The sequence below is a fragment of the Cryptomeria japonica genome, chromosome 9 (genome assembly GCF_030272615.1).
Source record: "Cryptomeria japonica chromosome 9, Sugi_1.0, whole genome shotgun sequence".
NCBI lineage: Eukaryota > Viridiplantae > Streptophyta > Pinopsida > Cupressales > Cupressaceae > Cryptomeria > Cryptomeria japonica.
The window spans coordinates 469,122,820-469,148,038 of NC_081413.1; the positions used below are offsets into that span (position 1 = coordinate 469,122,820).

Genomic DNA, 25,219 nt, shown 5'->3' on the forward strand with positions numbered 1-25,219 from the left:
ATATCCATGAAATGGATTTGTTGGAAAAGGCTTTATTAAAATTTCAAGCAAATGCAGTTAAGAGACATACAAAGCTAGAGTCCACAATCTTGGAAATATCTTCCTTGCATGGGTCCAAATGAGAGCTTCAAGTAGGCATCAAAGCATAAGCGACAAATGAATTTTGCTTGTGAACAAAAAGAACAGATGAAGAGGAAGTTCATGGCTCCTTTGGGGTTGATTTCTTGTTTGAGGAGCATTTAGGGTAAGACATGGACAAGACCAATAGAGGGTTGTACAATCAAAAGAGGGGCATTTTGTGTGAGTTTGAGAAGGGTGATGCAAAGGAGATGAGTGGAATTAAAAACTATTGTACCAACCAGACATCAAAGCATAAGTGACAAATGAATTTTGCTTGTGAACAAAAAGAACAAATGAAGAGGAATTTCACAGCTCCTTTGGGATTGATTTCTTGTTTAAGGAGCATGACTTTAGGGTAAGGCAAGGAGAAGACCAGCTGAGGGGTGTGCAAACAAATGAGGGCATTTTGTGTGAGTTTGAGAAGGGTGATGCAAAGGAGATAAGTGCACTTAAAAACTATTGTAGCAACCACATCATCCCTACCAGGCGAACCAACAATAGTGAGACTCACTTGTGGGACATTACTTGTTTGAATTTGGATGGAGATGAAAACTTTTGAACACTTTCATTTGAAGGTATTTTTTTAATGAAAGCACCTTCGTTTGAAGTTACACCAAAAAGTTTGAAGGTGGACATTCATTCAAAGGTTTAAAATGTAAAAGAAAAACTTCAAATGAATGTACTTTTCAAAATGAAAAAAAAAGGAACCTTCATTCAGAGGTTTCTTTTACCTTTTTTATTCTTTCTATGGTAATTTTCAAAGGTTTTTTTTTACCTTTTTAATTCTTTCTATGGTAATTTTCATAAAAGGTCATTTTTCCATTTTTTTTAAATTACCTTCGTTCAAAAAAAAATTTAATTATTTTTATGAAAATGGCATACCTTTGAATGAACGAAGGCCCTACAAGTGACCTTTCCACCTTAAGCCTTAGATTTTTTTCAATAAAAAATATTTTCAACCTTGGTTGAACCAACAAATGGAATGAATATAAAAAGAGTTTGTCGGACCATAGCACTTGAAGTAAGTTTTTTTCCAAGTATATTATTGAATATATTTAATTTGATTATTATATTTATTTTTTATTTTTCTAGTGAAGATAATTTTTTCTAGCAATTATGAAGGTCTATTTTCGGTAAAGAAAAGTAGTAAAATAGATAAATGAATAAATGAAAAAATAACTATCTTCTAGACATTAATGTCCTTATTTCAATTATAAAAAAAAAGGTTAATTTAGATGGATAGAAAAATAGTTATATGATACTTAAGTAATCTATGTTTGAATTATAGTTAATCTCACATCAAAAATTTATTAGAATAAATTATGCAACAAAAATAATGGAAAATAACCTAAAATATCAGTTTTACAAATCTAAGCTTAAAATTTTATAATTTTGTCCTTCCTATAAAGAAAGTTATGTTGTACCCAAGAAACGTCAATTCTTAAAAATACTATTAACTACAAATAAAAAAAAGTTATTAAAAGTTGCATAAAAAGAAATCACAAATTATTATTATACTTTAAAATATATATTTATAATCTATATTTGAAATCTCAAAAATCACTACTTTGTCATCTTAAACGTCTTAATTTAGTTATTATGTGTTAATTTGGTAAAAATGTTGATTTCAATGTAAAAAACAAACAAACAAACAAACAAACTATTGGAGTATCACCCTACCCAATGATTAGCATCATAGTTTAAGGTAGGTTGTTATTATGTGATTAAACCCCATTCATTACCCATAGTACTTATTAAGCTTTTGATTAGCATAGGAGATGTCATTCCAAGTTAGCTATGGGACATATATGAAGAGTTTGAACCAATGACAACCCAAATAATAAAATCATTGTATGGCTCGATCCACTCACACGTATGGTAAATTTGTATGCAAAATGTGAAATCGTAGACACGGCATATGGGCTATTTTGCCCGTATAGTACAAAACAAGAGGATAATGTTGGGTCTTGATCCCCGAGTGAATCCATCTAAACCAACCACCCTACATCCAAATTAAACACGCAGCAGTAACAAACTACTCAAAAGCAACTCACAAACAACTTTACTGATCATAAAAGGTAGAGTTGACGTGGTAGTTAATGCTAATCCAATACTCAGTTCTTAAGGTGCCAATATGCAGTTTCCAACCCACCTCGCCTCAACCTCACCAAGTCTCCATCAACTACTAGACCTATGAAGATCAATGTTTATCAATAGCATTTGCCATCCACTTAACAACATGGAACAATAATAATCACATTATAATAGATGTTGGATTATAAATGTCATATATCATCACATTATAATAGACGTTGGATCATAAATGTCATATATCATGGATAATCACTACATTAGTAATCAAAAATCATGTTTCAATTTTAGCTAACTATATAATAGACTATCATTTCATCGTTTTTGTTGCACCTATGGATGGGCTCTTTGAGATAGAATCCCCGTCCGCGCACCTTTCTCCTAGGTCCATAGATTTGGTTGACAACATTTCTTAGACAATTGTACAAAGGCAAAACAAAGGTCTTCCCAAATCTATTTCCTAATTGCACATCAGACTGAAGAGTGTGATTTAGGTAGGGTCTTCCATTATTTAGGTTGGATCCTCGGGATCTCTTTGGCACCTAGCAAGGTGGGTTCCAATTGTATTTTTTCTTGTTTGGCAACTTAGTTGCACCTATGTTTTTATCTCAGCTGAGATTGTTGTGTATACTTTGATCATTCTATCTGTGTATGAGATTTCTGAGCCCCTCAAAACCAATTTACCTAACAAAAAACATATAACAAATAAATAGAGTCCACAAGATGGATATGAAACTATGCAACAATGAAAATTTTTGCAAAGATAAATGGTGTGATTGTAGTTATGAAATCACCATCAGTTACTTTTTTAAGGTTATGTCCCACGACGACCTACTTGAGTCTGACTTGCTTAAGGTGCACGTGGAGAATGAAAAGTCTCCAAAAGCATACCATTTGTTTGCATTGCTTTATATGTGATCAACCAAATGGGCATTGTCAAAGCATGTTCTGTTTCAATTTATGGTTCCTATACCCAATGTTTTGGCCATTATTTAGAAAAGCCAAAGAAAGTGGATGACCCCTTAAGGCTACATTACATGATGCCAAGGTAATTTTCTATTCTCTTGGCAAGTAAAATGCATCGAAGAAATAGATCGAAAGACTCACACTTGATGAAATATTATATCGACAATATATACTCTCAAAACTTCACAAAGGTCCAGCAACCCCAAAGTGCATTGGCATATATATTGTCTGCTCGCCCTTCTTTCTTAATTCTCTTTTTTTCAGTGTGCTCAAATTCTCGTGCATAGTTTTCTTGATGGGACACCGATTTCCCTATTTTGACAGTTCACAAGATGGAACTCAATTTCATTCTGATAAAGTTCGTTAAGCTACAGCAACTCCAGAGTGCATCAGCAGATATAGTCCAATCATTATTTTCTATATCTAGTTTTCATTGTGTTCCAGACCAATTACATTTTGTAAAAATAAACTGTTAAACATGACAATTTCTAAATATTTGCTTGCTTGGCATCGATGTTTATTAGATGAGGGCCTGTTAATGTGTGCTCTAAAGTTTTTTACCATGCCATAAGAGAGGATTAGAATTTTCGAGCATCCTCAACCAATTTATCTGTATTCTTAGCATCAAAATGAAGGGTATGTTCATCATCTCAGACTAGCCTACTTTCACATTTCAGATAATGTCAAACTATGGCCAAAGAAAAATTGTAACATCCAGAATAAAGATCCAATCATTCCCTTCAATTAACTAACCATGAGTATAAACCCCCCAAGTTCTCGAGGAACCTATGATCTTACAGTACTTTTCTTGATTACGTAAAGTGTCTAAATTCCCACTCCTTTAGTAAATTATTTTCTTGCTTCTTGTCAAGCAATTGTCTAGAATGCTTCACTTCTTCATTGGGTGTTTTCAAAATGCACAAAATAATATAATACTCTTGGATACAGCATAATCAATCATTTGGATATCCCATAGATCTAACATATCTTCCAGAAAGGTTTCACCCTACACATAAGTAAAAAAAATGTTTCTAATGGACTGCACTGAAACCAAAGACTGACTTAAAAGAAGTTAACAATACTCGTATGTTAGCTATGATACCACAAATCTGCCTTCATTGTACCCACACAATAAAGTAATATTGTCCTTGAAAGAATAAACAAGGGAAAAGCAATAAGATACAACGAGTTAGATTTCTGTTTCAGTGGAAATTATTAGAAGTTGAGTTATTGACTTCAATCAGAGGGCAAATTCAGATGCCACCAGATTTTATCATTCTCATGTTTTTTACAAGCATATTATGCAACACAAATTAGAGTTTGAAATCAAAGAGTATTTCTTCATTGCACTAAATACACCGTTTAGTGTAGAGCTCCCATTTCAGGACAAAACAGTCTCTATAATACAATTAAACCATTCTCAGTAGTCTAGTGGCCCAGTAGACGTGATAACAGAGCCGATATTACGAGATGCTTTCCTAACATCACAATCCTCTGAGCTACTGCTTGTTGTCTGTTGACTAGGCATCATGCTCAACAACTCCATACCTTCCTGACTCATCTGCAGTACTTCTGGAGGAGAAAGTATCTTAATGGAACGAACATTGTTGACAAACTCCCTAGGAAAAATACATCCATTAACATTGGTTAGAAAGTCTGATCCAAATTTGTTTAAGGGTAAATAACATAAAGGTCATTTTTCAAAACGGGCTTTCATGAACTGCAATAATAAGTAAAACTGTCTAGGAAATATTAAATATACGATGTTTCTATCTGCAGTCAGCTGTAAATTGATAGTAAACGGGATCATGAAACATACTCCCAAGGGTCATCTCCAAGGAGAAGGATATCCTTCTCCTTGTCAACAAATACAAGCTGCCAGCCTGATCTCTGGGGGTCCTCCAGTTGGCCTTCTAAACCAAACATATGGTCTAGCTCAGCACGCAGCTCTGGATAGCCTCTGAAGCGTGTTACATCTACCGACCTCCCAACGGACCCTAGTTTGTAAACCTTTGACAAACCAAAATATGCTTCATTAATCAGCTAGCAAATATGAAGATGTAACCATGTAAAGAGAAAGGGACAAAAATTAAAAGCTAACCTTAGTGAAGGTTCTTGTAGGATGGTTCATCTTTGAAACATTTGATGTGCTCTGTGAAAACCCACTTTCATCCATGCCTCCACAAGCATTTGTGTTTGAATTCATTGGGAAACCAGACACCGGACCACAAGGAGGCCCATTCAGCAAATCTGTAACAGAAAAAGAACTGGCTACATAAGAGCCATTGCCAATATTTCTAGAGACTGCATCAGACATTGCTAAAGTTGGGTTTTCTATATTAACACCGAAGAGAAGATTACTCTGAGAGTCAGAGTGAACTCCTTCCTGTTCCGTAGGGCAATCTCTTAGTGGATATTGGGGCATAGATAAAGTCTGTGCCGTTACATTAACCGGAAATCCAGGTTCTGTATGAGTTAAAACATGATGATTACCAGGAGGAAGAGGAGCTTCAACCTGACCAGATGCAAGACAATGTGTCCGATTATTAGACATCTTCTTTGGAGAGAACCATGAGGCAGCAACCTGATCTGAAGCAATAGAAGACCATGTCAGATTTTCTACTGGTTGCTGCCCTATACTCTGTGTTGATCTAGGCAAACTCATGTATGGAGAAGCTCCTTCTGTGGTCAATGAATCTAAGACACTTTGAAAAGGAGATGCATTGTAAGAGCTTTTAGATGAAACAATGTTGGTGCTAGTATTTGTGAAAACTGGTCGCGAAGATACCGAGCAAATATCACTCATTGCTGACTGAGACTGGGATGATGGGATCTGCGGCAAGGAACTAACATTTGTAACTTGAAACATATGTTGTTGGTTTTGTTGATGTTGATGTGATGACTGCTGTGGCTCATTGATTGAGTTATGTAGCTTTTGTTGCACAAGTTGATGCTGCAACGGTTGCCGCTGAAATTGCTGTTGCAGGAGATGATTTGGTGATTGCTGCTCTAGGTTGAGCACTTGCACTTGCTGCTGAAGTAAATGCTGTTGCTGCTGCTGCTCTACTATATTCTTCTGTAATTGCATTTGTGGTTTGCTTTGAAGTTGCTCAGACTGTAAAGGTTGCTGTGGTTGAAATTTCAACTGTTTAGACTGATCAAGGCTTCCTGTCTCCTGCAAAATCGCTCCAGGCAGAGGCAGCCCTGAGTAAATACTGGATTGAATGCCTGGTAGAGATGACTCAATGCGCTGCTGCATTTGCATCCAAGGATCCATGCCTATTGTTTGGAAATTCAGAGTTTCCCCAGTATCACCCCTTTCTGAGATGAATGGCCTCCTAAAGCTACAATCATCATTACCTGCCAGAAAATAAATGAGCATGAAAAAAAGCAACCATGAGGAAGAAACTTCTGCATTCCACTGGACAAACTCAGAGATATATACAACCAATCAAGACAGAACATTGAACAAAATTGAAAAATGATCAACACTTACGTCAAAAATTCAACACAAACTGCAAAGATCAAACTGAAACCACAATATGAGAATTTTAGGAATACAATTTCTCAACAGACAAGATTCATTAAATTGCTAAAAATAGCAAAGAGTACAAGGCACAAAGAACATCCAGAATAATGAATTTTATAGAAACCCAAAATGAGATGATACACCATAGTTCCCATCATAACAAGAATCCTGAATGACCACCGTATGCCATAGAGTTTTTATCGGAAGTTGCTGGTGCAAGATAACAATAGTTTGTCAAATTATTTGTTATTTCAATCATGAAACTTGGATCTTGATCACCAAGAGACATGGATATGGAGAGGGGTAAAACCATTTTCAAAATCAAGGTAGAGGGATAATACAATATGAGTTACAAGGACAGGGACATGATTTTCCAATCTAAGATACAGGGAATACCTGACATGCACACAAATTTTAAAAAAACTTATATCAAAATGAAAACGGCATTCCTCTCACCCATCCTCTCCTGTGTGATAATTTTTGGATTTTCTTTACAAATTTATGCTGCTTAAACCTGCAATATGTTTCTAATCTCATCTTTTTTTCTTGATATCCAATAATGTGTTTTGCATGCTCTCCAAATGTCCTTATAATTTCATCATTGTCAGAATGAATCAGAAATGGCTTCAGTGGGATCTTATGCCCTTTTAGGGCTCATAACGCTTATTTTACTTGTGTCTTTGTGCTTTCCTTTTGTCTTATTCAAGCAGGAGATATCAATTGAGGCATCAAAAAATGACAAGGCATTTCGAGTAAGTCTCCCTGTGTCTGAAATATGTACATGTATCCAGAAAAGTGTACCCTACGGTTCCATAAACTACCAAGTATATTCCTTAGGTTAGTCAGCAACTCAGAATTTGTTAAGAGTAGGAATTTGAGAGCAACAAATAACTGAATTACTTGCAACAATATAAAAATAGGACAAGAAACAGAAAGTAGAGAGATAAACACCATGAAAGGAGAACCAAGATCCTGTGGAAAAACCCTTATGGGTTAAAACTCCAGAAATTGTGAGCTATTACAACTAATTTTCAGTCCATAGACTCTCTTAAAAGCTCCAATACTATTTCTCAGCCCTCTGCTAAATAACAGTAACAGATATGCGAAAAACAATATTACCACAGCTCACAAAAGTTTAGTTACAAGACTCTATTCACTCTAACCATAAATAACTTGACAATAAACATCATAGTTATAGATGCCCAAGCCTTCTAGAAGCTAAAACGACTGCCAAGGAAGTGAAGAAAGCTGAAAGATTTGAAAATCTGGAACACCAAAGGACACAGTCTTCTGCTTGTACCGAAATCCCCAGTTCTGTCAAACTCCAATCACTGTATGTGTGTACTGGCGGATTCACCAGAGCCAAGAAAGCACATCTTTATCTGTTTTCCATCAACCGAAACCTGCTTACTGATGCCCCATTCCACCCTGCACATACTCCAGCATCAAAGAAACTATCTACAGTCCAGAATCACGTCAAAGAGTAAAAAAACAGCCTGTTTCTGGATCACTTACCCACAGCATGCAGTGAAGATTTTGGTGTTTAGTTCAAAACACATAATTCCCAATGACAAGTCAACTCGTTTGGGAAAGAAGTTGTTGTTAATTTATGATTTTGGGGTTGCCTATTTCCTTTTTACCCTGAAGTAGTTTGAGCATCATCTCATGGGACATTTTATGAGAGCTGTAATTTCTATTATCCCAGTATTTATATCAAGCAATTTGAGCCTTCCAAATCAACTTACATACAATAATGTGGGCCTTGACGTGCTGAAGACATTCCAAAGTGATGCACATCGAATCACTTTAGATACAAACATTTGGACCTAAGAGTTGTTGGAGAAATTATGCAGCAAATAATACTTCTCCATATTGAACAACCATACTATTGCCTCATGCCCTTCGATCCTTTCTTCATGATGGGTGGCTTGGCTTTCTAAAATTCTCAAAAAAGTTTCTGTAGAATTTCTTCTCAGGTTATAAAAGGGATTCACTCATACTTCAAATAAAATGATCCATAGTTGTTCTTGGTCTATGACACTTTTCATGCCAAAGAGATGTATTGTTCTATTCTTGCCTTAATATATGTTAGATTCCAATCCCACATACAATTCCTACAAACAGATTTTCTACATTTCTGGTGTATACCTTGTGTTTTCCTATGCTCGAATACATACCAGGAATGAGGCAACATGGGCATTGGAAGAGAAACTGTGGACATATCAGGAGAGAACCCCCAAGTTTCAAGAGACCGAAATTCAGAATATATCAGAAATAACAAATCTGTTAATCTATCCAAACTATATTTGATCTTCCATGCTACAAATTAGAAAATTACAAGTTATGATTCAGTTAAAAATCTTTAGTATTTTGTGCTCAGAAAAAGCAAAACTATGAAATTTACTTTTTATTTCCCTTTACCAACATCATGAGGGATGTCCTGGTGCATCCTGTGGAGACTCGAGTAAATTCCTTTTGCAGGTTTAATGAGCCAACTGTTCCCAAAAAATTTAGATGATGTTTTCATGTCATCTTATTTGATTCTGGTGTGTAACAAAACACTTCCACGCATCACCATATCAACAAGACATGGGTGAGACAAGGATGTGGCTCAAGAATCCCAACAGCATATCTGGGACATTTTTTGTCCTGAAAAACTAACCAGGACATACCCAGGCAATAAGGGGACAATTTCCTGGCATTCTCACAATCCTGTAATATAAGATATGGATGGAACATGTACCCCACCTCTACACATGTTTCAATGAACTGCTGGTATTTACAGACTAGAAAAATGATCAGTGGCATCAAGTAGCATTATACAAATGGTGTGTCCCAAAAGGGCAAAATACGCAAGTGCTAATTGCCACTAAACATGAATGGATAAATAAGGAACTAAAAACTATTAAAACTTAGAAGTCATCATGAGAGTGCCCCAGGTGGCAGCTCATCTCAGGAGATCTTGTAAATTATCACTGTGCAGCACCTGGCCAGGCCTACAGAAATAGGTTATATTACTTCTGCTCCCACACAGGCCAACAGAAGACATCACAGAACGTCCCATCTTGCAGAGACATGTCATGCAGTTGCAAGATCTCTTACAAGCATTCCATTTTTTGGCATCTGCTCCCTTCTCAAAACACGTATGCCAAACCAGGATGTCTGCAGGTTTTAGGAGTAAAAAAAATTTGTAAAATCTCTTTTGTGTGTACAAGAGATCATAACTAATTTTGCATGCAATTTGAGAATGACTTTCTTATCTCAAGAAAAAATTTCACAAAATGCAGGCAAAAATTGAGATTGCACTGTTTCAACTAATTTCTCAAAATAATTTCCTCTAACATACAGGACGATGCCACTGTTACTCTTTTTGTTGGCTCAATCCAAGTCGAGGTGAGTTCTGAGTCTTCTGAATTTTCATTATATTTTAAGTGTAGCTTGACCCACACATAACGGCAAGTAACCCACATTACAAGATTTGGTTTCCGAAGTTCCCTGTCTATCATCATATTTATTTAGTAGAATGACAATTAGAAAAACAAAAAATATATTAGCTTAGATGTCACAAAGACACCAACAAATCAATATTTAAGAGACCAACACATCAACTCCAGCAATGCCAACATATGTCAAAGGTGTTGCGTCTTTCATGGCATGCATTCATGACAAACCTAATAAAGATCCTCTAAGTATCTTTCTGCTGCCCCAGTGGGGTTGTATTTATGTGAGACAATCATCTGTGCTTCAGGTTATCTTCATTCTGTATTAGAATCCAATTCCTTCTAATTGCCCTGATACATTAAACAGAGCAATCTAAGGAAAGCAAAAAATATGATAAGCAAAGGGTTCAATGGTCATGTATCAACAATTTATGCAAGAATACTAGCACTTCATTTGAAGATAATTTGTCAATCTGTTAAAAGGTGTCACAAAATGATCCAGCAAATTACATGTACATGAGCCAACCAATGACACTCAGAAAATGGATGTTACCAAAGGAGAAATATAAAATGATAAAATTTGCAGCAATTGTTAAATAGCTTGAATGAAGGAAGGAAGATTTTTAATGACATCCACAAGACCATGCAGTCTATGGGACCCAAGATTGAAAACAATGCAATGACCCCAAAAGAACCAATCAATTGATAAACAAGATTACTCAATTGGTTTAAAGCATGTTATAAAACACCTTGTCTTTTATCAAGCCTTTTGTTGTATGTTAAACTCATCTTTTCCATTGGCCAATAAAATTATATAGTATAAGAACTGATGCAGAAATAGGCACTCATAGAATACAATCAATGGAATTGAATTCATCAAAGATTTTGTACCATAAAGAGGTGTGATTCCCTGTAATTGTGACCAAGGTCGTTTTAGTCCTAGAGGATACGGTGGTGGATACATGAGAAATGTGGTCAAAGGTTCAATCTCCCAAAGAGATACCCGTGGCTGCCTTTCACCAGCTGTAGATTCATCCCAACCAACCTGCATATGCACAAGTTTTAAATGCACTTAAAAATTAGTTTCCTTTATTACCTGCAGTAAAAAACAAACAGAATAGAGCAGCGTGGATGAATTTCATAAGAAAGTCTCTTTAAAAATCATCTGAAAGTTGAAGAGAAGTCTCTTCTTATAATCCTATGCAATATAATTTATGCACGGTGTGAATTAACACAAGATGAGTGAATTTGTAAGAACATTCTTGACTAAACAGACATGATCAGGATAGTCTAAGAAATTAATGAGGCTAAGAAACAAAATACACTGTAATATAGGTAATGTTCTACTCAAAAAAGAAAAAAAACAATATACAAAGAGAACCGACCAGAAATTGATACTTTTTAAATCATACTGCAAAGCTATTACTGTTACGTAAAAGAGAGAGTTTGGGAAGCACCTGTGTGCCCCAGAAGTAGAAATTGGGGCAGGTGAAAACCAAATCAAAAAGCATGAAAATAACAACAAAGGAAAATGCTTTTAGAGGGCTGGAAAATGGTTGCTTTTAGTCAAACATGCATTGTCTTGGTATCCTGACACATGAAAGGAAGGTGTTTTCCAGACCAAGTAAAACACAATATTGAATATTCTTATCCTTGAGAATCAATTACACCCTCTTCCACACTGGAAGTACAACATATACCATCTAAAGAACTATAAGACATGTTTAGAGATTTGTGGCTCAGTTATTGGGTCAATGGCCTTTTTTAGAGACTTCTGTTCTTGTGAGTATAACTATTCTAGTGACTGGTTGGGATTGAAATTGTGATTTATCCCAATATAAATATTTTAGCCCTACCAGAACCTAATTAAAGGCTAAAGAGCCTTACACTCAATGAAATATAATAATTGAATAACAGGATCAGTTCAATATTTATTATTTAAAGGCATTTAAGAATCCTTTCCTCAAGCAAAAAATATTCATTCTTTAAAATTCTGAAATATCAATGCACAATTGTTGACACCAAATATAAAACATCCATATTCTCTGTGACCGTTTTAATTTCTTCTGCAATCTTTGGAATTCATTTTCCTCCAAGGACCCTTAGCTTTTATTGTTCCACAGTAGAAGAAATCTCCCTAGAACTTGGCATCACTGGTTTGCATTTTGATAGAAAAACAATGAATACTACCTATCCAATCCTCGTAGTAGCTGAAAGATGACACTTTAAGCACCACTACATACATCATTTGTTAAAAATACATCTTAAGTTTCAGAATATTATGGATATGAATTTCTAGAGTGTATAAATAAACTTTAAATTTGTAGCATGGTAGGATGACTAGCTTGCAAGTTTCCATTAACTTTCATGTTTCGATAGAAAAAGAAATCCTAGATATCGTATTGTGAAATGGCCACAAAATTTTTTGAATGATTCTACATTTTTCTGTATATTAAAAAAGCTTCAGCAAACCAAACTTAATTTGTACCATAGGAAACATAGCACACAGTGATTTATCATGGAATGAAGTGATGTTATAGCATTTACCCACTTCGAACTCCCAACATGCATGTCGCATTGCACTAATTTCATGGCCTTCTGACAGCCAATTTAAGTTTCTCTATGTGCTCACCTTAAGTGAACGCCATTGTGAATTTGGCCAGCGAACGGGATCCAAGTCACCAAGCCCAGTTATCGTACCCATGTACCTGTTTCAAGAATAGTAAGTTCATTAAAAAAAAATGATATAAACATAATGAAAATTTGTGAACTCCAAACTGAGAAGAAACACAAACATATATAGGAACATGTGTATGGAAAAACATAAATGACCTAAAAAATCATAACTTGTATATATAATATAATATCTAAATCTAAAATAATAAATTCAAAAATTGCACATAATATTCTATATTATGGTCCCCATCCATGGGGTCCAGAATAAATATATACCTATTTATTGCCAGTCCACTACCATAGGCACTGCAATCCATTTTCAGGGATACTGTTTTGACTTAAAACTAATAATATCTAAATCTAAAATAATAAATTCAAAAATTGCACATAATATACATATAATATCTAAATCTAAAATAATAAATTCAAAAATTGCACATAATATTCTATATTATGGTCCCCATCCATGGGGTCCAGAATAAATATATACCTATTTATTGCCAGTCCACTACCATAGGCACTGCAATCCATTTTCAGGGATACTGTTTTGACTTAAAACTAATAATATCTAAATCTAAAATAATAAATTCAAAAATTGCACATAATATACATATAATATCTAAATCTAAAATAATAAATTCAAAAATTGCACATAATATTCTATATTATGGTCCCCATCCATGGGGTCCAGAATAAATATATACCTATTTATTGCCAGTCCACTACCATAGGCACTGCAATCCATTTTCAGGGATACTGTTTTGACTTAAAACTAACTAGTATAGATATCTTAAATACATCTATCTAAAAATAACCAAGAGATATCAGTCTGCAGCTATTTTATTTTACTTCAGAATTATTTTATTTATCACATGGACAACTTTTTATTTTTATTTACAAACTATTTATTTTATTAAATTGTTTTAATTTATTTGATAAGCTAATTTAGTTTTGTGTATGAATTTTAGTTTTAGTTTTGAAAAAGCCACCATTCATTGTTTTGGTAATCCTTCTGTTTTGTTTTCACTTTGAAAAGTGTAGTAAATGTTTTAACTTTATATCAAATTTTACGTAAGTGTACACAGTCACAACATGAGATGGCGATTGTTCACACAACTTCAAGCAACTATCAAGAACAAAGAACTACATTTCACACTATTTTATACCAAGGAACACTGTTTTCTGTACTTCTGGAAGACTCAAAATCATCAAATACATTTTCACTATTGTTTCAGTTCCTGAAATTCTAATATGATAATATTCGCTGCACATTGCTGCAAGAATTAACCATCTCAATTTGACTAACGTAATTGACAATAACTATAAAATAAGAAATAAGAGATGTGTGAAAAACGATAGAATGCCAACAGACAGGTATATTTAGTTTTAAAAACCATCTATTCACAACATTGGAATTTCAAACAGCAGCAAAACCAACTTTAATGAATTGAAGCTTGTAGATTGATATACTGCTTTGCTTGTCTTGCTAGATAACTTTGTGATAGAAATCATTTGATGGTCCTAAAAAGAAAAATTATCCATGGTAATTGCCAAACAGTCTTCTAACCCAGAAAAGTAACAACTTTAAAAAGCAACAAATTTTGCAATTATAAAATGAACAAGACTCACAATAACTTGCTAACAAATATAATCAGCAAATCATTACCAAACCCATTCATGATTAGCGTGTCTGATAGAAACATCTTCTATTGACCAAATCAACTATGATATAAGAAATTAATGTTGCAAGATAGTATCTGTTAAAAAACAATCTTCTATGTTCAACTGAAGACGGAAACAGACAGTTATGCATATCGAAAAATTAAAATAGAAGATTAGTCAGCATATGATTCTAATGTCCAAAAAAATGTGAGCCATAAGTTTCTTGAAAATTGAACTCAATATTGAGAGTGGTGATTTTAAAAGCCATAAGTTTCTTGAAAATTGAACTCAATATTGAGAGTGGTGATTATAATTCAGATTACATCAGAAATATGATTAACCATGTGGATACTTGTAAGATCTCAAAAATACTATTCAGTTTTGACAAAAGCAATTGAATCTTGAAAACAGGTAATAGGAACAGCAGAGTCAATTTTAACTAACATTTACAATACTAATCAATTTCTTAGTTACATTAGATGGTTAACTTCACCTCCGAACGGTTGATTCTTCCGTCTCAAAAAGCATCCGAAAGCGCATTCCAATTGAAACTCGGGTGTGATAAACTGCTTTTTCATACTTAGACAATGGTATCACAAACTCAGATGGACTTGCTCTGCAGGAGAACAATCTTAAAATATGGCATTAGTCATCTAACAACAAAACAAAGAAATTTTATGAAAGCATATAATGTACATAGCTACATCTATGTGATGAAAAGCTACCTTGGATTGTAAAAAATAGTGAACCGACAATTTGTAGAAGCAGCGTGAGCTGCAGCAGCCAGTACACCTATGTGCATGCTGTCACTGGACAACACTGAAGATGGCATAACTGTATGGGTTCTGTTTGCTCTCCTAATTCCCAATAATAATTGCCCTTTCTCATTCCTGTAATCACAAATAAAACACACCAAAAATTGTGATGATGAGTAGAGCAGCACCAACAATTCTCAAGCAATACTACACCCTTGGGTTTCCCCAAAATAATTTAACGAGTGATTGTGAAAGAATCTTAAACTTTCTTGGAGAAAACAAATTCCAACCTAATAAAAAGCACAGAGTCCCCAGCAACAAGTCTTTTCGCACTGACAAATACACTCCATCCTGTTGTCAACAGATGCCTCTTAGGTTGACCTGCATATCAATAACAGAATTAATAATTTTATGAAATTTTGATGTTTAATTGGGATATATTCCTCTTCTTGACTCATATCCAAGTGAGTTCAATTTAAGGCCAGCTATCCTGATAACAAGAACTGCATTTTTTAACCTTATAAAGCACTCAACTGTAATAATAGGTTATTAACAACTTGGCAAGAAAGATTCTTAGTTAGGCAATATCAAAGAGTAAAAAAACTATAAGTTTGAATGCTTAGATTACATTAGAGATGCCCCTAACTAGTAACACATGGATTCCTGGATATCCAACAATCCATAGCACCAGCATTAGTAAGTCAAGCTTAGCACTAAATTAAAGTTGCCCCTGATATATGCATTGAGATATGATAAACATTGGGCTGATGATGGCCTGGCTAGAAACCTTCAAAAGTGTTTTATTATCCTTGTGAAGAGAAGACAAAAACTAATTTTGATGGTGCAGTGATAGGAAAACTTGGAAAGGCTGCTTGTATGGGAACTTTAAATGAACTCTTGGATATAGTTGCCCAAAAACGCCTTTCTCTATGATCATCTATGAGTAGCATGCTAAGATAACACCCATCGCACCTCTCAGATTGTTTGTAGCAGCTCGTTAAAATCCTGTAGCAACCTGTAGCTGACTTACAACAACCTGTTGCATAACTGTAACACCCAATGACATGCCTGCAACAACCTTGCAGATGCCTGTAGCAGCCTTCTAGACACCCAAAGCAGCTTACTACACCCTGATATATGCATTGAGATATGATAAACATTGGGCTGATGATGGCCTGGCTAGAAACCTTCAAAAGTGTTTTATTATCCTTGTGAAGAGAAGACAAAAACTAATTTTGATGGTGCAATGATAGGAAAACTTGGAAAGGCTGCTTGTATGGGAACTTTAAACGAACTCTTGGATATAGTTGCCCAAAAACGCCTTTCTCTATGATCATCTATGAGTAGCATGCTAAGATAACACCCATCGCACCTCTCAGGTTGTTTGTAGCAGCTTGTTAGAATCCTGTAGCAACCTGTAGCTGACTTACAACAACCTGTTGCATAACTGTAACACCCGATGACATGCCTGCAACAACCTTGCAGATGCCTGTAGCAGCCTTCTAGACACCCAAAGCAGCTTACTACACCCATGCTTGAATGAGAACCTTCTAGATTCAAACCCAAGCAAGTTATTTTGGATCAGAAAGGAATGAGAGTAGCTATGTAGCATAAAGGCGTTTCTCTCTATTATTCAGGAAGGGCTACACTCATCTTAGCATCTTCATGCACCTCAAACACGATAAAGGTTTTATAGGATTTTCCAGAATCTTATGTATAAATGTGTATTATCATTCTAATGACTCAATAGATTGGCTAACCACAGCACAAATATAGCATAACTCATTTCACAGAGTGTGTCTTCATTAAACCATTTTTTGTGAGGAATGTTGACAGAATAGTTTTCATGTCATGTCAATAAACAAACCCAATTACCAAATTTCATAAATTAGCTTTTAAGCTTTGAGTCAAGTGTATTAGGGTAAGTTCTAAAGATGAGTAATACACACTCCAATAAAGATGTATTAAAGATGAAAGAGCCTTTCGAAGCCACAGTCATATCCACTTTCAGCAATATTGTTCAACGCGGGCAAAAAACAGCAATCAGAAAGTATAATCTGTAAGAAAACCTCTGATATTCAAATTATCAGTTGCTTCTAAAGTTTATTCTTTCATGTGGAAAAACTAGTTGTAAGATAGAGATTCACTGCAAGCTGCCTTTCTGCAGGATAGGTTCTAAAGATGTGTGATACACACTCCAATAAAGATGTATTAAAGATGAAAGAGTCGTTCTAAGCCACATAGTCATATCCGCTTTCAGCAATACTGTGAAATGCAGGCAAGAAAACAGCAATCAGAAAGTGTAATTTGTAAGAAAACCTCTAAAATTTTCAAATTATCAATTGCTTCTAAAGTTTACTCTTTCAAGTGGAAAAAGTAATAGTAAGATAGAGATTCACTGCAAGCTGCCTTTCTGCTGCTCAGATACCTGTTTGATAGTCTAGAAGCATGGCTTTTAGAGTTTTAAGTATAGAGCTGTTCAATAAAACTTACCTCGATAAATATGCCGAAATTTCCATTCGTTGTCATGGAGATCTCTTGCAATAAGTTCTTGGACAGGAGGCTGCTGAGTGAAATCCTGTGCAGAAGACAAGAGTGCAAGCTACACATTGAAAAACTTATAGCTAGAAAATATTTCAGCTCTATGTAGGAGAACATTCGAAGCAAAACAAATATTTCAAAATTCTGATATTAATTGCTATTTTATCCCTAATGGCCTAGAGCAAAAAGACAGATAGGGGGAGTACAAACAGATCTGTACATACCAGTGGAGGAAAAACTTTTTCAGCAGCACGTCGTGGAATTGAGAATCCACCGTGAGTGCTAGTGTCACTCGCTGTGAGCGTCTTACAGAAGTAATTAGTTGGCTGTCTGCTCTGTGTTCCCAAATCAGGAGCTAGATACGAGTCCTTTTGCTCTTGCTAAGCAAAGTTCCAATATGATGCACCAAACAAAAAGATATTTTTTAATTAGCAATTGAAATGACATGTTAAAATACATATTCCAAACAGCCAGCTTCTAGAGAGGACTTACAGTTGTTAAGGGTTGTAATGTCATTTGAGCATACACTTCATCTGTCTCTATGTCCGCCTGGGTTGGAGTGTTCAATACCAAGTGATAGGTCATACATTATGCAACTTGAAGTGAGCTATTTAAGGAACTCTGTAAAAAAAACATAACAAAAAAAGGTTCCCCACCTGCAAAGTGACATTATGTAGTTGACAGAGCAATTGAGGTGGCAAATTTGGATAGTTAGGTATGTGAGAATCAATCTCTTTGTTTGTCGAGGCAGCCACCTAGAATCACAAATAACACAGACCATCAATCTTGGTAAAAACAAAATGATATTAACCACACTCATACTTAACAATGTTAACATTATTATCTTTGAGTGGCTACATCTTGTCTCTGCAATATGCCTAAATGGTAATAAGCTGGTGGGAGTGATTTTCAAGACATTTTACTCAAGATGAGGGAGACAACACCTTCGTATAGATTAACAAAAGGATGCAACAGTACGTGCAGTCACTGTCACACCCTCCAGAAAGACAATATGACAAAAAAAATTAAAGAACTTAAGGACAGGATCTGGCCATTGAGTAGAATGTTGACAGCTCAAAAAGAGAATTCATCACATTGTAAAATAAAACAAAAGGTAAGTCCCCACAAGGGAGTCAAGCAACTGATATTTTGATGTATAACCACAATCAAATCAGAAAATCTAAGTATAGCGTATATCCTTCTTCAATCATTTAAATGATTAAATCTGATCTGTTACAGCTGAACTCAAAAAGTCCAAAAGTTGCACCTAATCTAAAATGTCTGGCTTGAGCTTTTAATTTTAAGTTCAAACGGGAAAAGAGTTTCAATCTCTAATAAATACAAAAGGTTCATCATAAACACTCCAACTTTACACATGAATTTTGTAGAAGCCTGACATTAACTTACTATACTACAATCTAAATAGCATAGTCACATACATGACTTAGGTTTGACTTGTGTTTACTCATAAAAATAACGTAAGTCCAAAATGACCGAATGAATTAATACTCACGAGAACTCATCAAAAGCTTGGTAAAAATTCTACAGGATTCAAACTAAACTCAGCAAATACTTGGAATATTAAAAGCGCCCAGAATATTCAGAACGTTGAATACCTTTTTTATCAAAACCCTTGTCAAGTGATTGCCCAGCATCCCCAAGTTTGAATCATGTGACCATGCTAAAATGTAATGCGAGAAATGCGTACAGAAAAAATAACATATAATTATAGTAGTAGTCAACACTTAACAAACAGAAACATAACCTAGCCATCTGTGGATAAAAAATTGTTAAAGGTTCTATATCTGGTATGGCAAAAGCTCACAGGGAGTTTCAGAAATGTTCCCTAAGTTTCCTTGTGTTTTCCAAAACTCCTAGTCATCCCAGGGACAGCAAGAGGTTTCAAAGTTAGAAGGAACGCCATTGGGCACAGCAGGCCATCCCTCAACCATTTGAAAGAGGTCTTGCTGTCCCCAACAATGTCCTTGGTTTAGGATTAGGGAGGTTGAAATGGGATCAAAAGCCCTACCCACAAGCAAACAAAGAAAACCAGCAAGCAATTCAAAATATCAGCAAGGAGGAGATTAAGAAGGCATTAGAAGCATTCAAGTGGACATCAAAGGTATTTATGATTATATTTTGTCTAGGTGTTTATTTGTTTTGTTTTATATTGAAATATAATTTGTAATTTATGGGTTTTGTTTGCTTTTTTTTCAGATTAGCTTTTTTGTTTCAGGGAAAAAATAAACATAGACAACGCTAACAGTGAGGATGAAATAGAGATGTCTATGCCTAGAGGTCACTATCAAAACCAAATGGAGAGATTGAAAAGGAAATGAGAATGACGTTGATGAAGACAGAGGGATTCAGTTATGGAAGTCAATTTGATTGTCTATCCCACTTGCTAGAAAACTATGACAAAGGACCCTACAATCCCATACTTAAACACACAAAAATCAAAGAAAAATGTGGTAACTAAAGACAGTACCTATGCCACAAATGCAATTAAAGTTTGAAGGGGAATTACACTAGGAATGATTGCATATTTTGTATAGATTCCTAGAGAAGGGGCCACCATCCCCTCTCATTCTTCTTGTAAAACTATTGCTATGCCTGTAAGTAGTGGTAAAGGGAGGCAGGGGTAAAAGAAAACCTTCTCTAGGTAATTATACTATGATAGGTAGCCAAAGTAGGGAGGAGGCCTATGAAATTAGCAAATTATGTTTTATCAATGGCATCTCACTCCATGTTGCCTGATCTCCTTATTATTAAAAGGCATTTAGGAAAGTAGCACCTGCAAGTGCCTTGTATTTGCCTCATCTAAGAGAGCAAAGCTTAGGACCTCTCTTTTGGGCAAAATATATTAGAGGGTCACTTTGATGATGGAGAAGATGCGGGGTATAGGGTGTTGAATCATCATGAATGGGTAAACAGGTGTCAGACACCAACCACTCATCAACGTTATTTGCAGATGCCAGGATGGTCCCCATTTTTTAAATGCTAATTGTTTTTCACTAAGCATTAGGATGCTGATTCAATTCAATATTTTGAAGGTTGCCATAGACAAGATTAGGGAGAGAAATAGTGAAGGAAACAACAAGCACTATCTTTTTCTAATTTCTTTTTTCTTTAAATTTTTCTAATAAATTATAATGATATTTGCATATTTTTCTTTTCCAAGTTATCATAAGTCTGAATTTTTTTTAATTATTAATTTATTTTTTATATTGTAAACTTTCCATTTTACAAGTTGGTCATGAATGCAGTTCAAATGTGTAGGTCAAAGGATATGTTGGTCCAAACATGCCTTTTGAATTCCCTGTTTGGTTCATGCATTAAACAACAATTGAAAGTCATTGAGAAGATAGATCAGGTCGAACAAATAGTGCCTGACACTAGGAATATGAGATGTTGAAATTATGCTAGTTAGTTCAATAGCATCTTATCTAGACATTGAACAGACAAATCATTATACAAACAAATCATCAGTCAGACATATGGACAGGAAGGTGGAGAGTTTGGTGGCTGATCATAAGTTTAATGAAAAAAAATAACGTCTTATCAAAAACCCATCCCCAATACTTCATGTACTAAGCTCACCCCTGTATAGAAAGCACTTTGCATGATTTATTCACTTTCCTACCAAACAACTAAAATTGAGTCCAGTAATCATGAGTACTTAGCAAGTAATTGAAATGTGAGAACTAAGTGAGTAACAGAAGATATTCAAGAAAACCTTGGAAAAACTCACAAATACTTGAAAAAACTCTCCAGCACTCACCCTCTTATTATATCTCTATTTCTTCTGAAATTTTCAAAATTTTCTAAACCTTTAAATTTTTGGAAATCCTGTTTCCTCAAGTATTTTGCCAAGTACAAACCATACCTATACACATCAACTTCGCTATATCATTGTCATGTGTGAACCTGCCTTGTGACTTTGATATTAATCCTAGAATTAAAACTAAATAAGTACACATCCATGTGTCTACACCATATACGCAGAATATTTTTGTTATTTATTTCAGGTCCATGGGTGTGGATAGTCAACAAGATTGATTGAATAATAGAGGCAATAGGAAACACAGCTTGCCAGATGAGTAGCAATGTTTGCACTAGTGTTTTGATAAACCAATGGCTATTCAAAGAATGAACCTTCTGCATTATCTCAAACTCTCATTGATCAATAGCATCTTATCTAGACATTGAACAGACAAATCATTATACAAACTAGATACACCTTCAAAAAGGGTTAAATAACGAGGGCTTTCACACATGCTACAAGCTACCAAGACTTTTCAACCAGAAAGAAAATCCCCATATCTTATTGCTTTGGTCATTTGCTTTCCAAAAATTATTTCTAAGTCAAAAATCATCAATATTTTAAAATACAAGAGTTTGCAATGAGGTTATTTGCCTTTTCCCCAACTAAGAAGTGATAAATTATTCTTCCCAATTTATAAAGAGCTCCAATACAATTCATCATTTCCTTACAATCACCATACGAATATGAGCAATCATCCTCTTACTCTTATGGTGGTGCATATAAATGCAAAATTAATAACTAAAAACTGGAAAAACAAGTGAATAAATAAATCTTAACAGAAAAAGTCCTTTAAACCAAGCTCTCCTGTGTACCAACTAATAGCCTCCACAAGCCCTTCCCTTGAGCACCTTAGACTCTTCCAGTCCTTATTTGGGTCCTTAAAGCGCCTTCCACAGTACATGTTCTAATGAAACTAAGAATTGTGAGTTGTTGGTGTACAAAATTCAGTCTAATCCTGTTATTGGGAATCATATTTTTTAATAACTGAGATGAGCAATAGCAAGTAGGATTTGAGAATTGCTAACAATAATCTTAGCGGATTGGTACTTTCCACAAACCACTAAACCCTCATCCAAACTTAATTTGTCATTTTTCTATTGGTATGACTAACAAGGTCATCGTACAATCAAAATGCTATCACACAACTCCTTGTGTAGTGTTACCTTTTTCCTATATTTTTATAATGATAGCTGATCCTTTATGTAGTAAAATTGAAAAGTGCTCCTCATTCCACCGCTTGAAATTTTATTTTATTTTTGTACTCATGGCTTAATTGATGAGAAGCTTTGGTACTATTGACATAACCTCCACTTCCCAACCCCTCCCTATATATTGATATAGATGTCTATCCAAAAAACAAATATATAACGGAGTCTTAAGGGTTTTCTTCTCGTGCATAATTGTGATAACCTTTAGCTAAATAAATTGGCAATAGATTGCATGAACAGTTGAAAAATTCACAAACAGGCTGAACTGAATATAACTATCCAAATATACTAGAATATTTCAAATAAATCACATACAAATACTTGCTAGAATGACAAAACGTGACCTCCAACACAAATTACAACCTTTTGATCAGATTTCCTTAAGACAAGAGTCTGTCCTCTGATTTCCCTAATCCAAGGGTTTTCATCCTTGACATGATAGTTGAACACATAACTCAAACTATATAAAAATTATATGAAAATTGGAGAGTGCTTTCAAAAGCAACTAGGCTGTATAATAGTAGGAGAACCCACTTGGGCACCCAAAACCCAATGCCCAATACTCTAGAAAATAATATTTATTAATTTTGGAAAAATCTTCCTCAACTAGCTCCCACGTTGTCTTGAAAGTCAACTTGTAACTCCATATAAATGACTACTCTTTTATGGAAACCCATGCCCCATTATGTTGGGATTAAATATTATTTTACTATAATTTATTGAATGTTGCACCTGATGTCCCAATTCATGGCCCCCATTATTAAGCTTATTTATTTATCTTTATCATTATCAGGAAAAATAAAGATTGGGCCCACACAAGCCAATTCAACTAAATGGGAATGCTACAAATCCAACCTTCCCAAAATTGCTTGCCTACAACCAACGCAGTGCTAGCTGTTCAAATATTTCTAGTCCCTCCCAAATAGTGTCCTCTACAAGAATCTTCCGATAGACCAAGCATTATAACATGATCATGTCCCTCAATTTCTTTTCCCATTCATCAATGATGGCCTCTAGAACCAATTAAAGTTTCCCTTCATCATCCAAAGGTGGCAAAATATGTTGGCCAAGTGCCTTTTTGAGGCAAGACACGTGAAAAACATTGTGAAACCAACTGCCTATTTGAAACTCTAAGTCACTAGCCCTTCTCAAAACTATGTATGGTCCATAGAAATGAGGTTTGGGCTTTCCCACTCCAATTTGCTTAATAGAAGTTTTTGTAAGGCTGCAAGTGTAAAAAACCCACATTTCCCACTTCAAATGATCTCTTAGTATTGTGCCAACCTATGTACAACTTCTGTTGATTTAAGGCCTAGTGCAAATGACTGTTAAGTGGCCTCAAAATGTCTTGGCTATGTTTCACCAAGTCACTAGCTACTAGTAAGCACCATACTATTAAAAAACACCAAATCAAAGAAGGTCAGTGCATCATATCCACATAATGCCATAAATTGAATCACACCAATGGGCATGTAATGAGTGATGTTGTAGCACTACTCTTCAAGGTGTAACCACCTGACCCATGCTACCTATTGATCTATGATTGACCATTTGTCTATGGTCGATAATTAGTATTGAGAGTAAGCACATAACCAAACAAATGAAACAGCTCCCACTAGAAGAAACTAAGGAATATATTGCCCCTATCACTAACAATGTTCTCAAGCAAGTCATGTAATCTAAACACTTCTCTAAAAAAAATAGATCAGCTACCTAATGTGCTCTAACTTTTACAAGAATGGCAAATAAGTGTGCATACTTAATTAACCTATCCACTACTACATAAATGCAGTTCTTAACATATACCTTGGGGGGCATATGATGAAATCCATGAACACACATTCTCACTTCTGGTTGGGAAAAGCCAAGAGCTATAGCAATCCTACAAGAGAAAAAGCTTTACTTTATTTTGTCGGTAAGTTATGCACTCCTAAATGTTATGTTCGATAGCATCTTCCTCAGACCTTTTCTAGGAAAATCTTTCTCTTATCTGCCTGTAAGTCTTGTAGAGCCCCAAGTGCGTAGCCGTTAGCACATCATGCAAAGCTCTCAAATCTTCTCCGTCATCTTATAGATTCAAAAACTAGGATAATTATATTATAGTAAAATGAGACCATTTGCTACTAAATACATGTCATCCTTTCACACTTTCACCTAGAATGCTAGGATCAAAGGTGCTCTTTGAATATTTTGTCATGAAGCCTTCCACAATCAACACAAATAGTAGAATGGAGTGTAGACTAGGCATTTGAGAAAAAACATCAGCAACGACATTATTTCTACCCTTCAAGGGTACTCTATATCAAAATCATAATCTTGAAGCTTACTCACCCATTTTTGACACCTTCCACAAACTAAGTATTGTCAAAACTTGACCAAAATATGCAATGATAGTGAACATCTCT

General features: G+C 35.0%; 1 protein-coding gene across 4 annotated transcripts in view; it reads right to left on the bottom strand.

Annotated features, from left to right (window-relative positions):
- Positions 1 to 4,309: 4,309 nt before the first annotated feature.
- The window catches only part of LOC131075936 (auxin response factor 6), a 50,690-nt gene continuing 29,780 nt past the window's right edge, over positions 4,310 to 25,219 (bottom strand). Inside the window, exons 3-15 of one of the 4 annotated variants that reach the window (XM_058012902.2) lie at positions 18,437 to 18,535; positions 18,273 to 18,329; positions 18,005 to 18,160; positions 17,733 to 17,817; positions 15,530 to 15,620; positions 15,210 to 15,374; positions 14,978 to 15,115; positions 12,779 to 12,854; positions 11,038 to 11,191; positions 5,671 to 6,537; positions 5,279 to 5,427; positions 4,997 to 5,187; positions 4,310 to 4,796 (exon numbers count right to left, since the gene is read on the bottom strand). In XM_058012902.2, the coding sequence (XP_057868885.2) occupies positions 4,598 to 4,796; positions 4,997 to 5,187; positions 5,279 to 5,427; positions 5,671 to 6,537; positions 11,038 to 11,191; positions 12,779 to 12,854; positions 14,978 to 15,115; positions 15,210 to 15,374; positions 15,530 to 15,620; positions 17,733 to 17,817; positions 18,005 to 18,160; positions 18,273 to 18,329; positions 18,437 to 18,535 (2,427 nt within the window). In that variant the 3' untranslated portion in view covers positions 4,310 to 4,597. Of the gene's footprint in view, positions 4,797 to 4,996; positions 5,188 to 5,278; positions 6,538 to 11,037; positions 11,192 to 12,778; positions 12,855 to 14,977; positions 15,116 to 15,209; positions 15,375 to 15,529; positions 15,621 to 17,732; positions 17,818 to 18,004; positions 18,161 to 18,272; positions 18,330 to 18,436; positions 18,536 to 25,219 lie in introns of all 4 variants that reach the window. The other 3 variants (XM_058012901.2, XM_058012899.2, XM_058012898.2) reach the window with 3 other exon arrangements.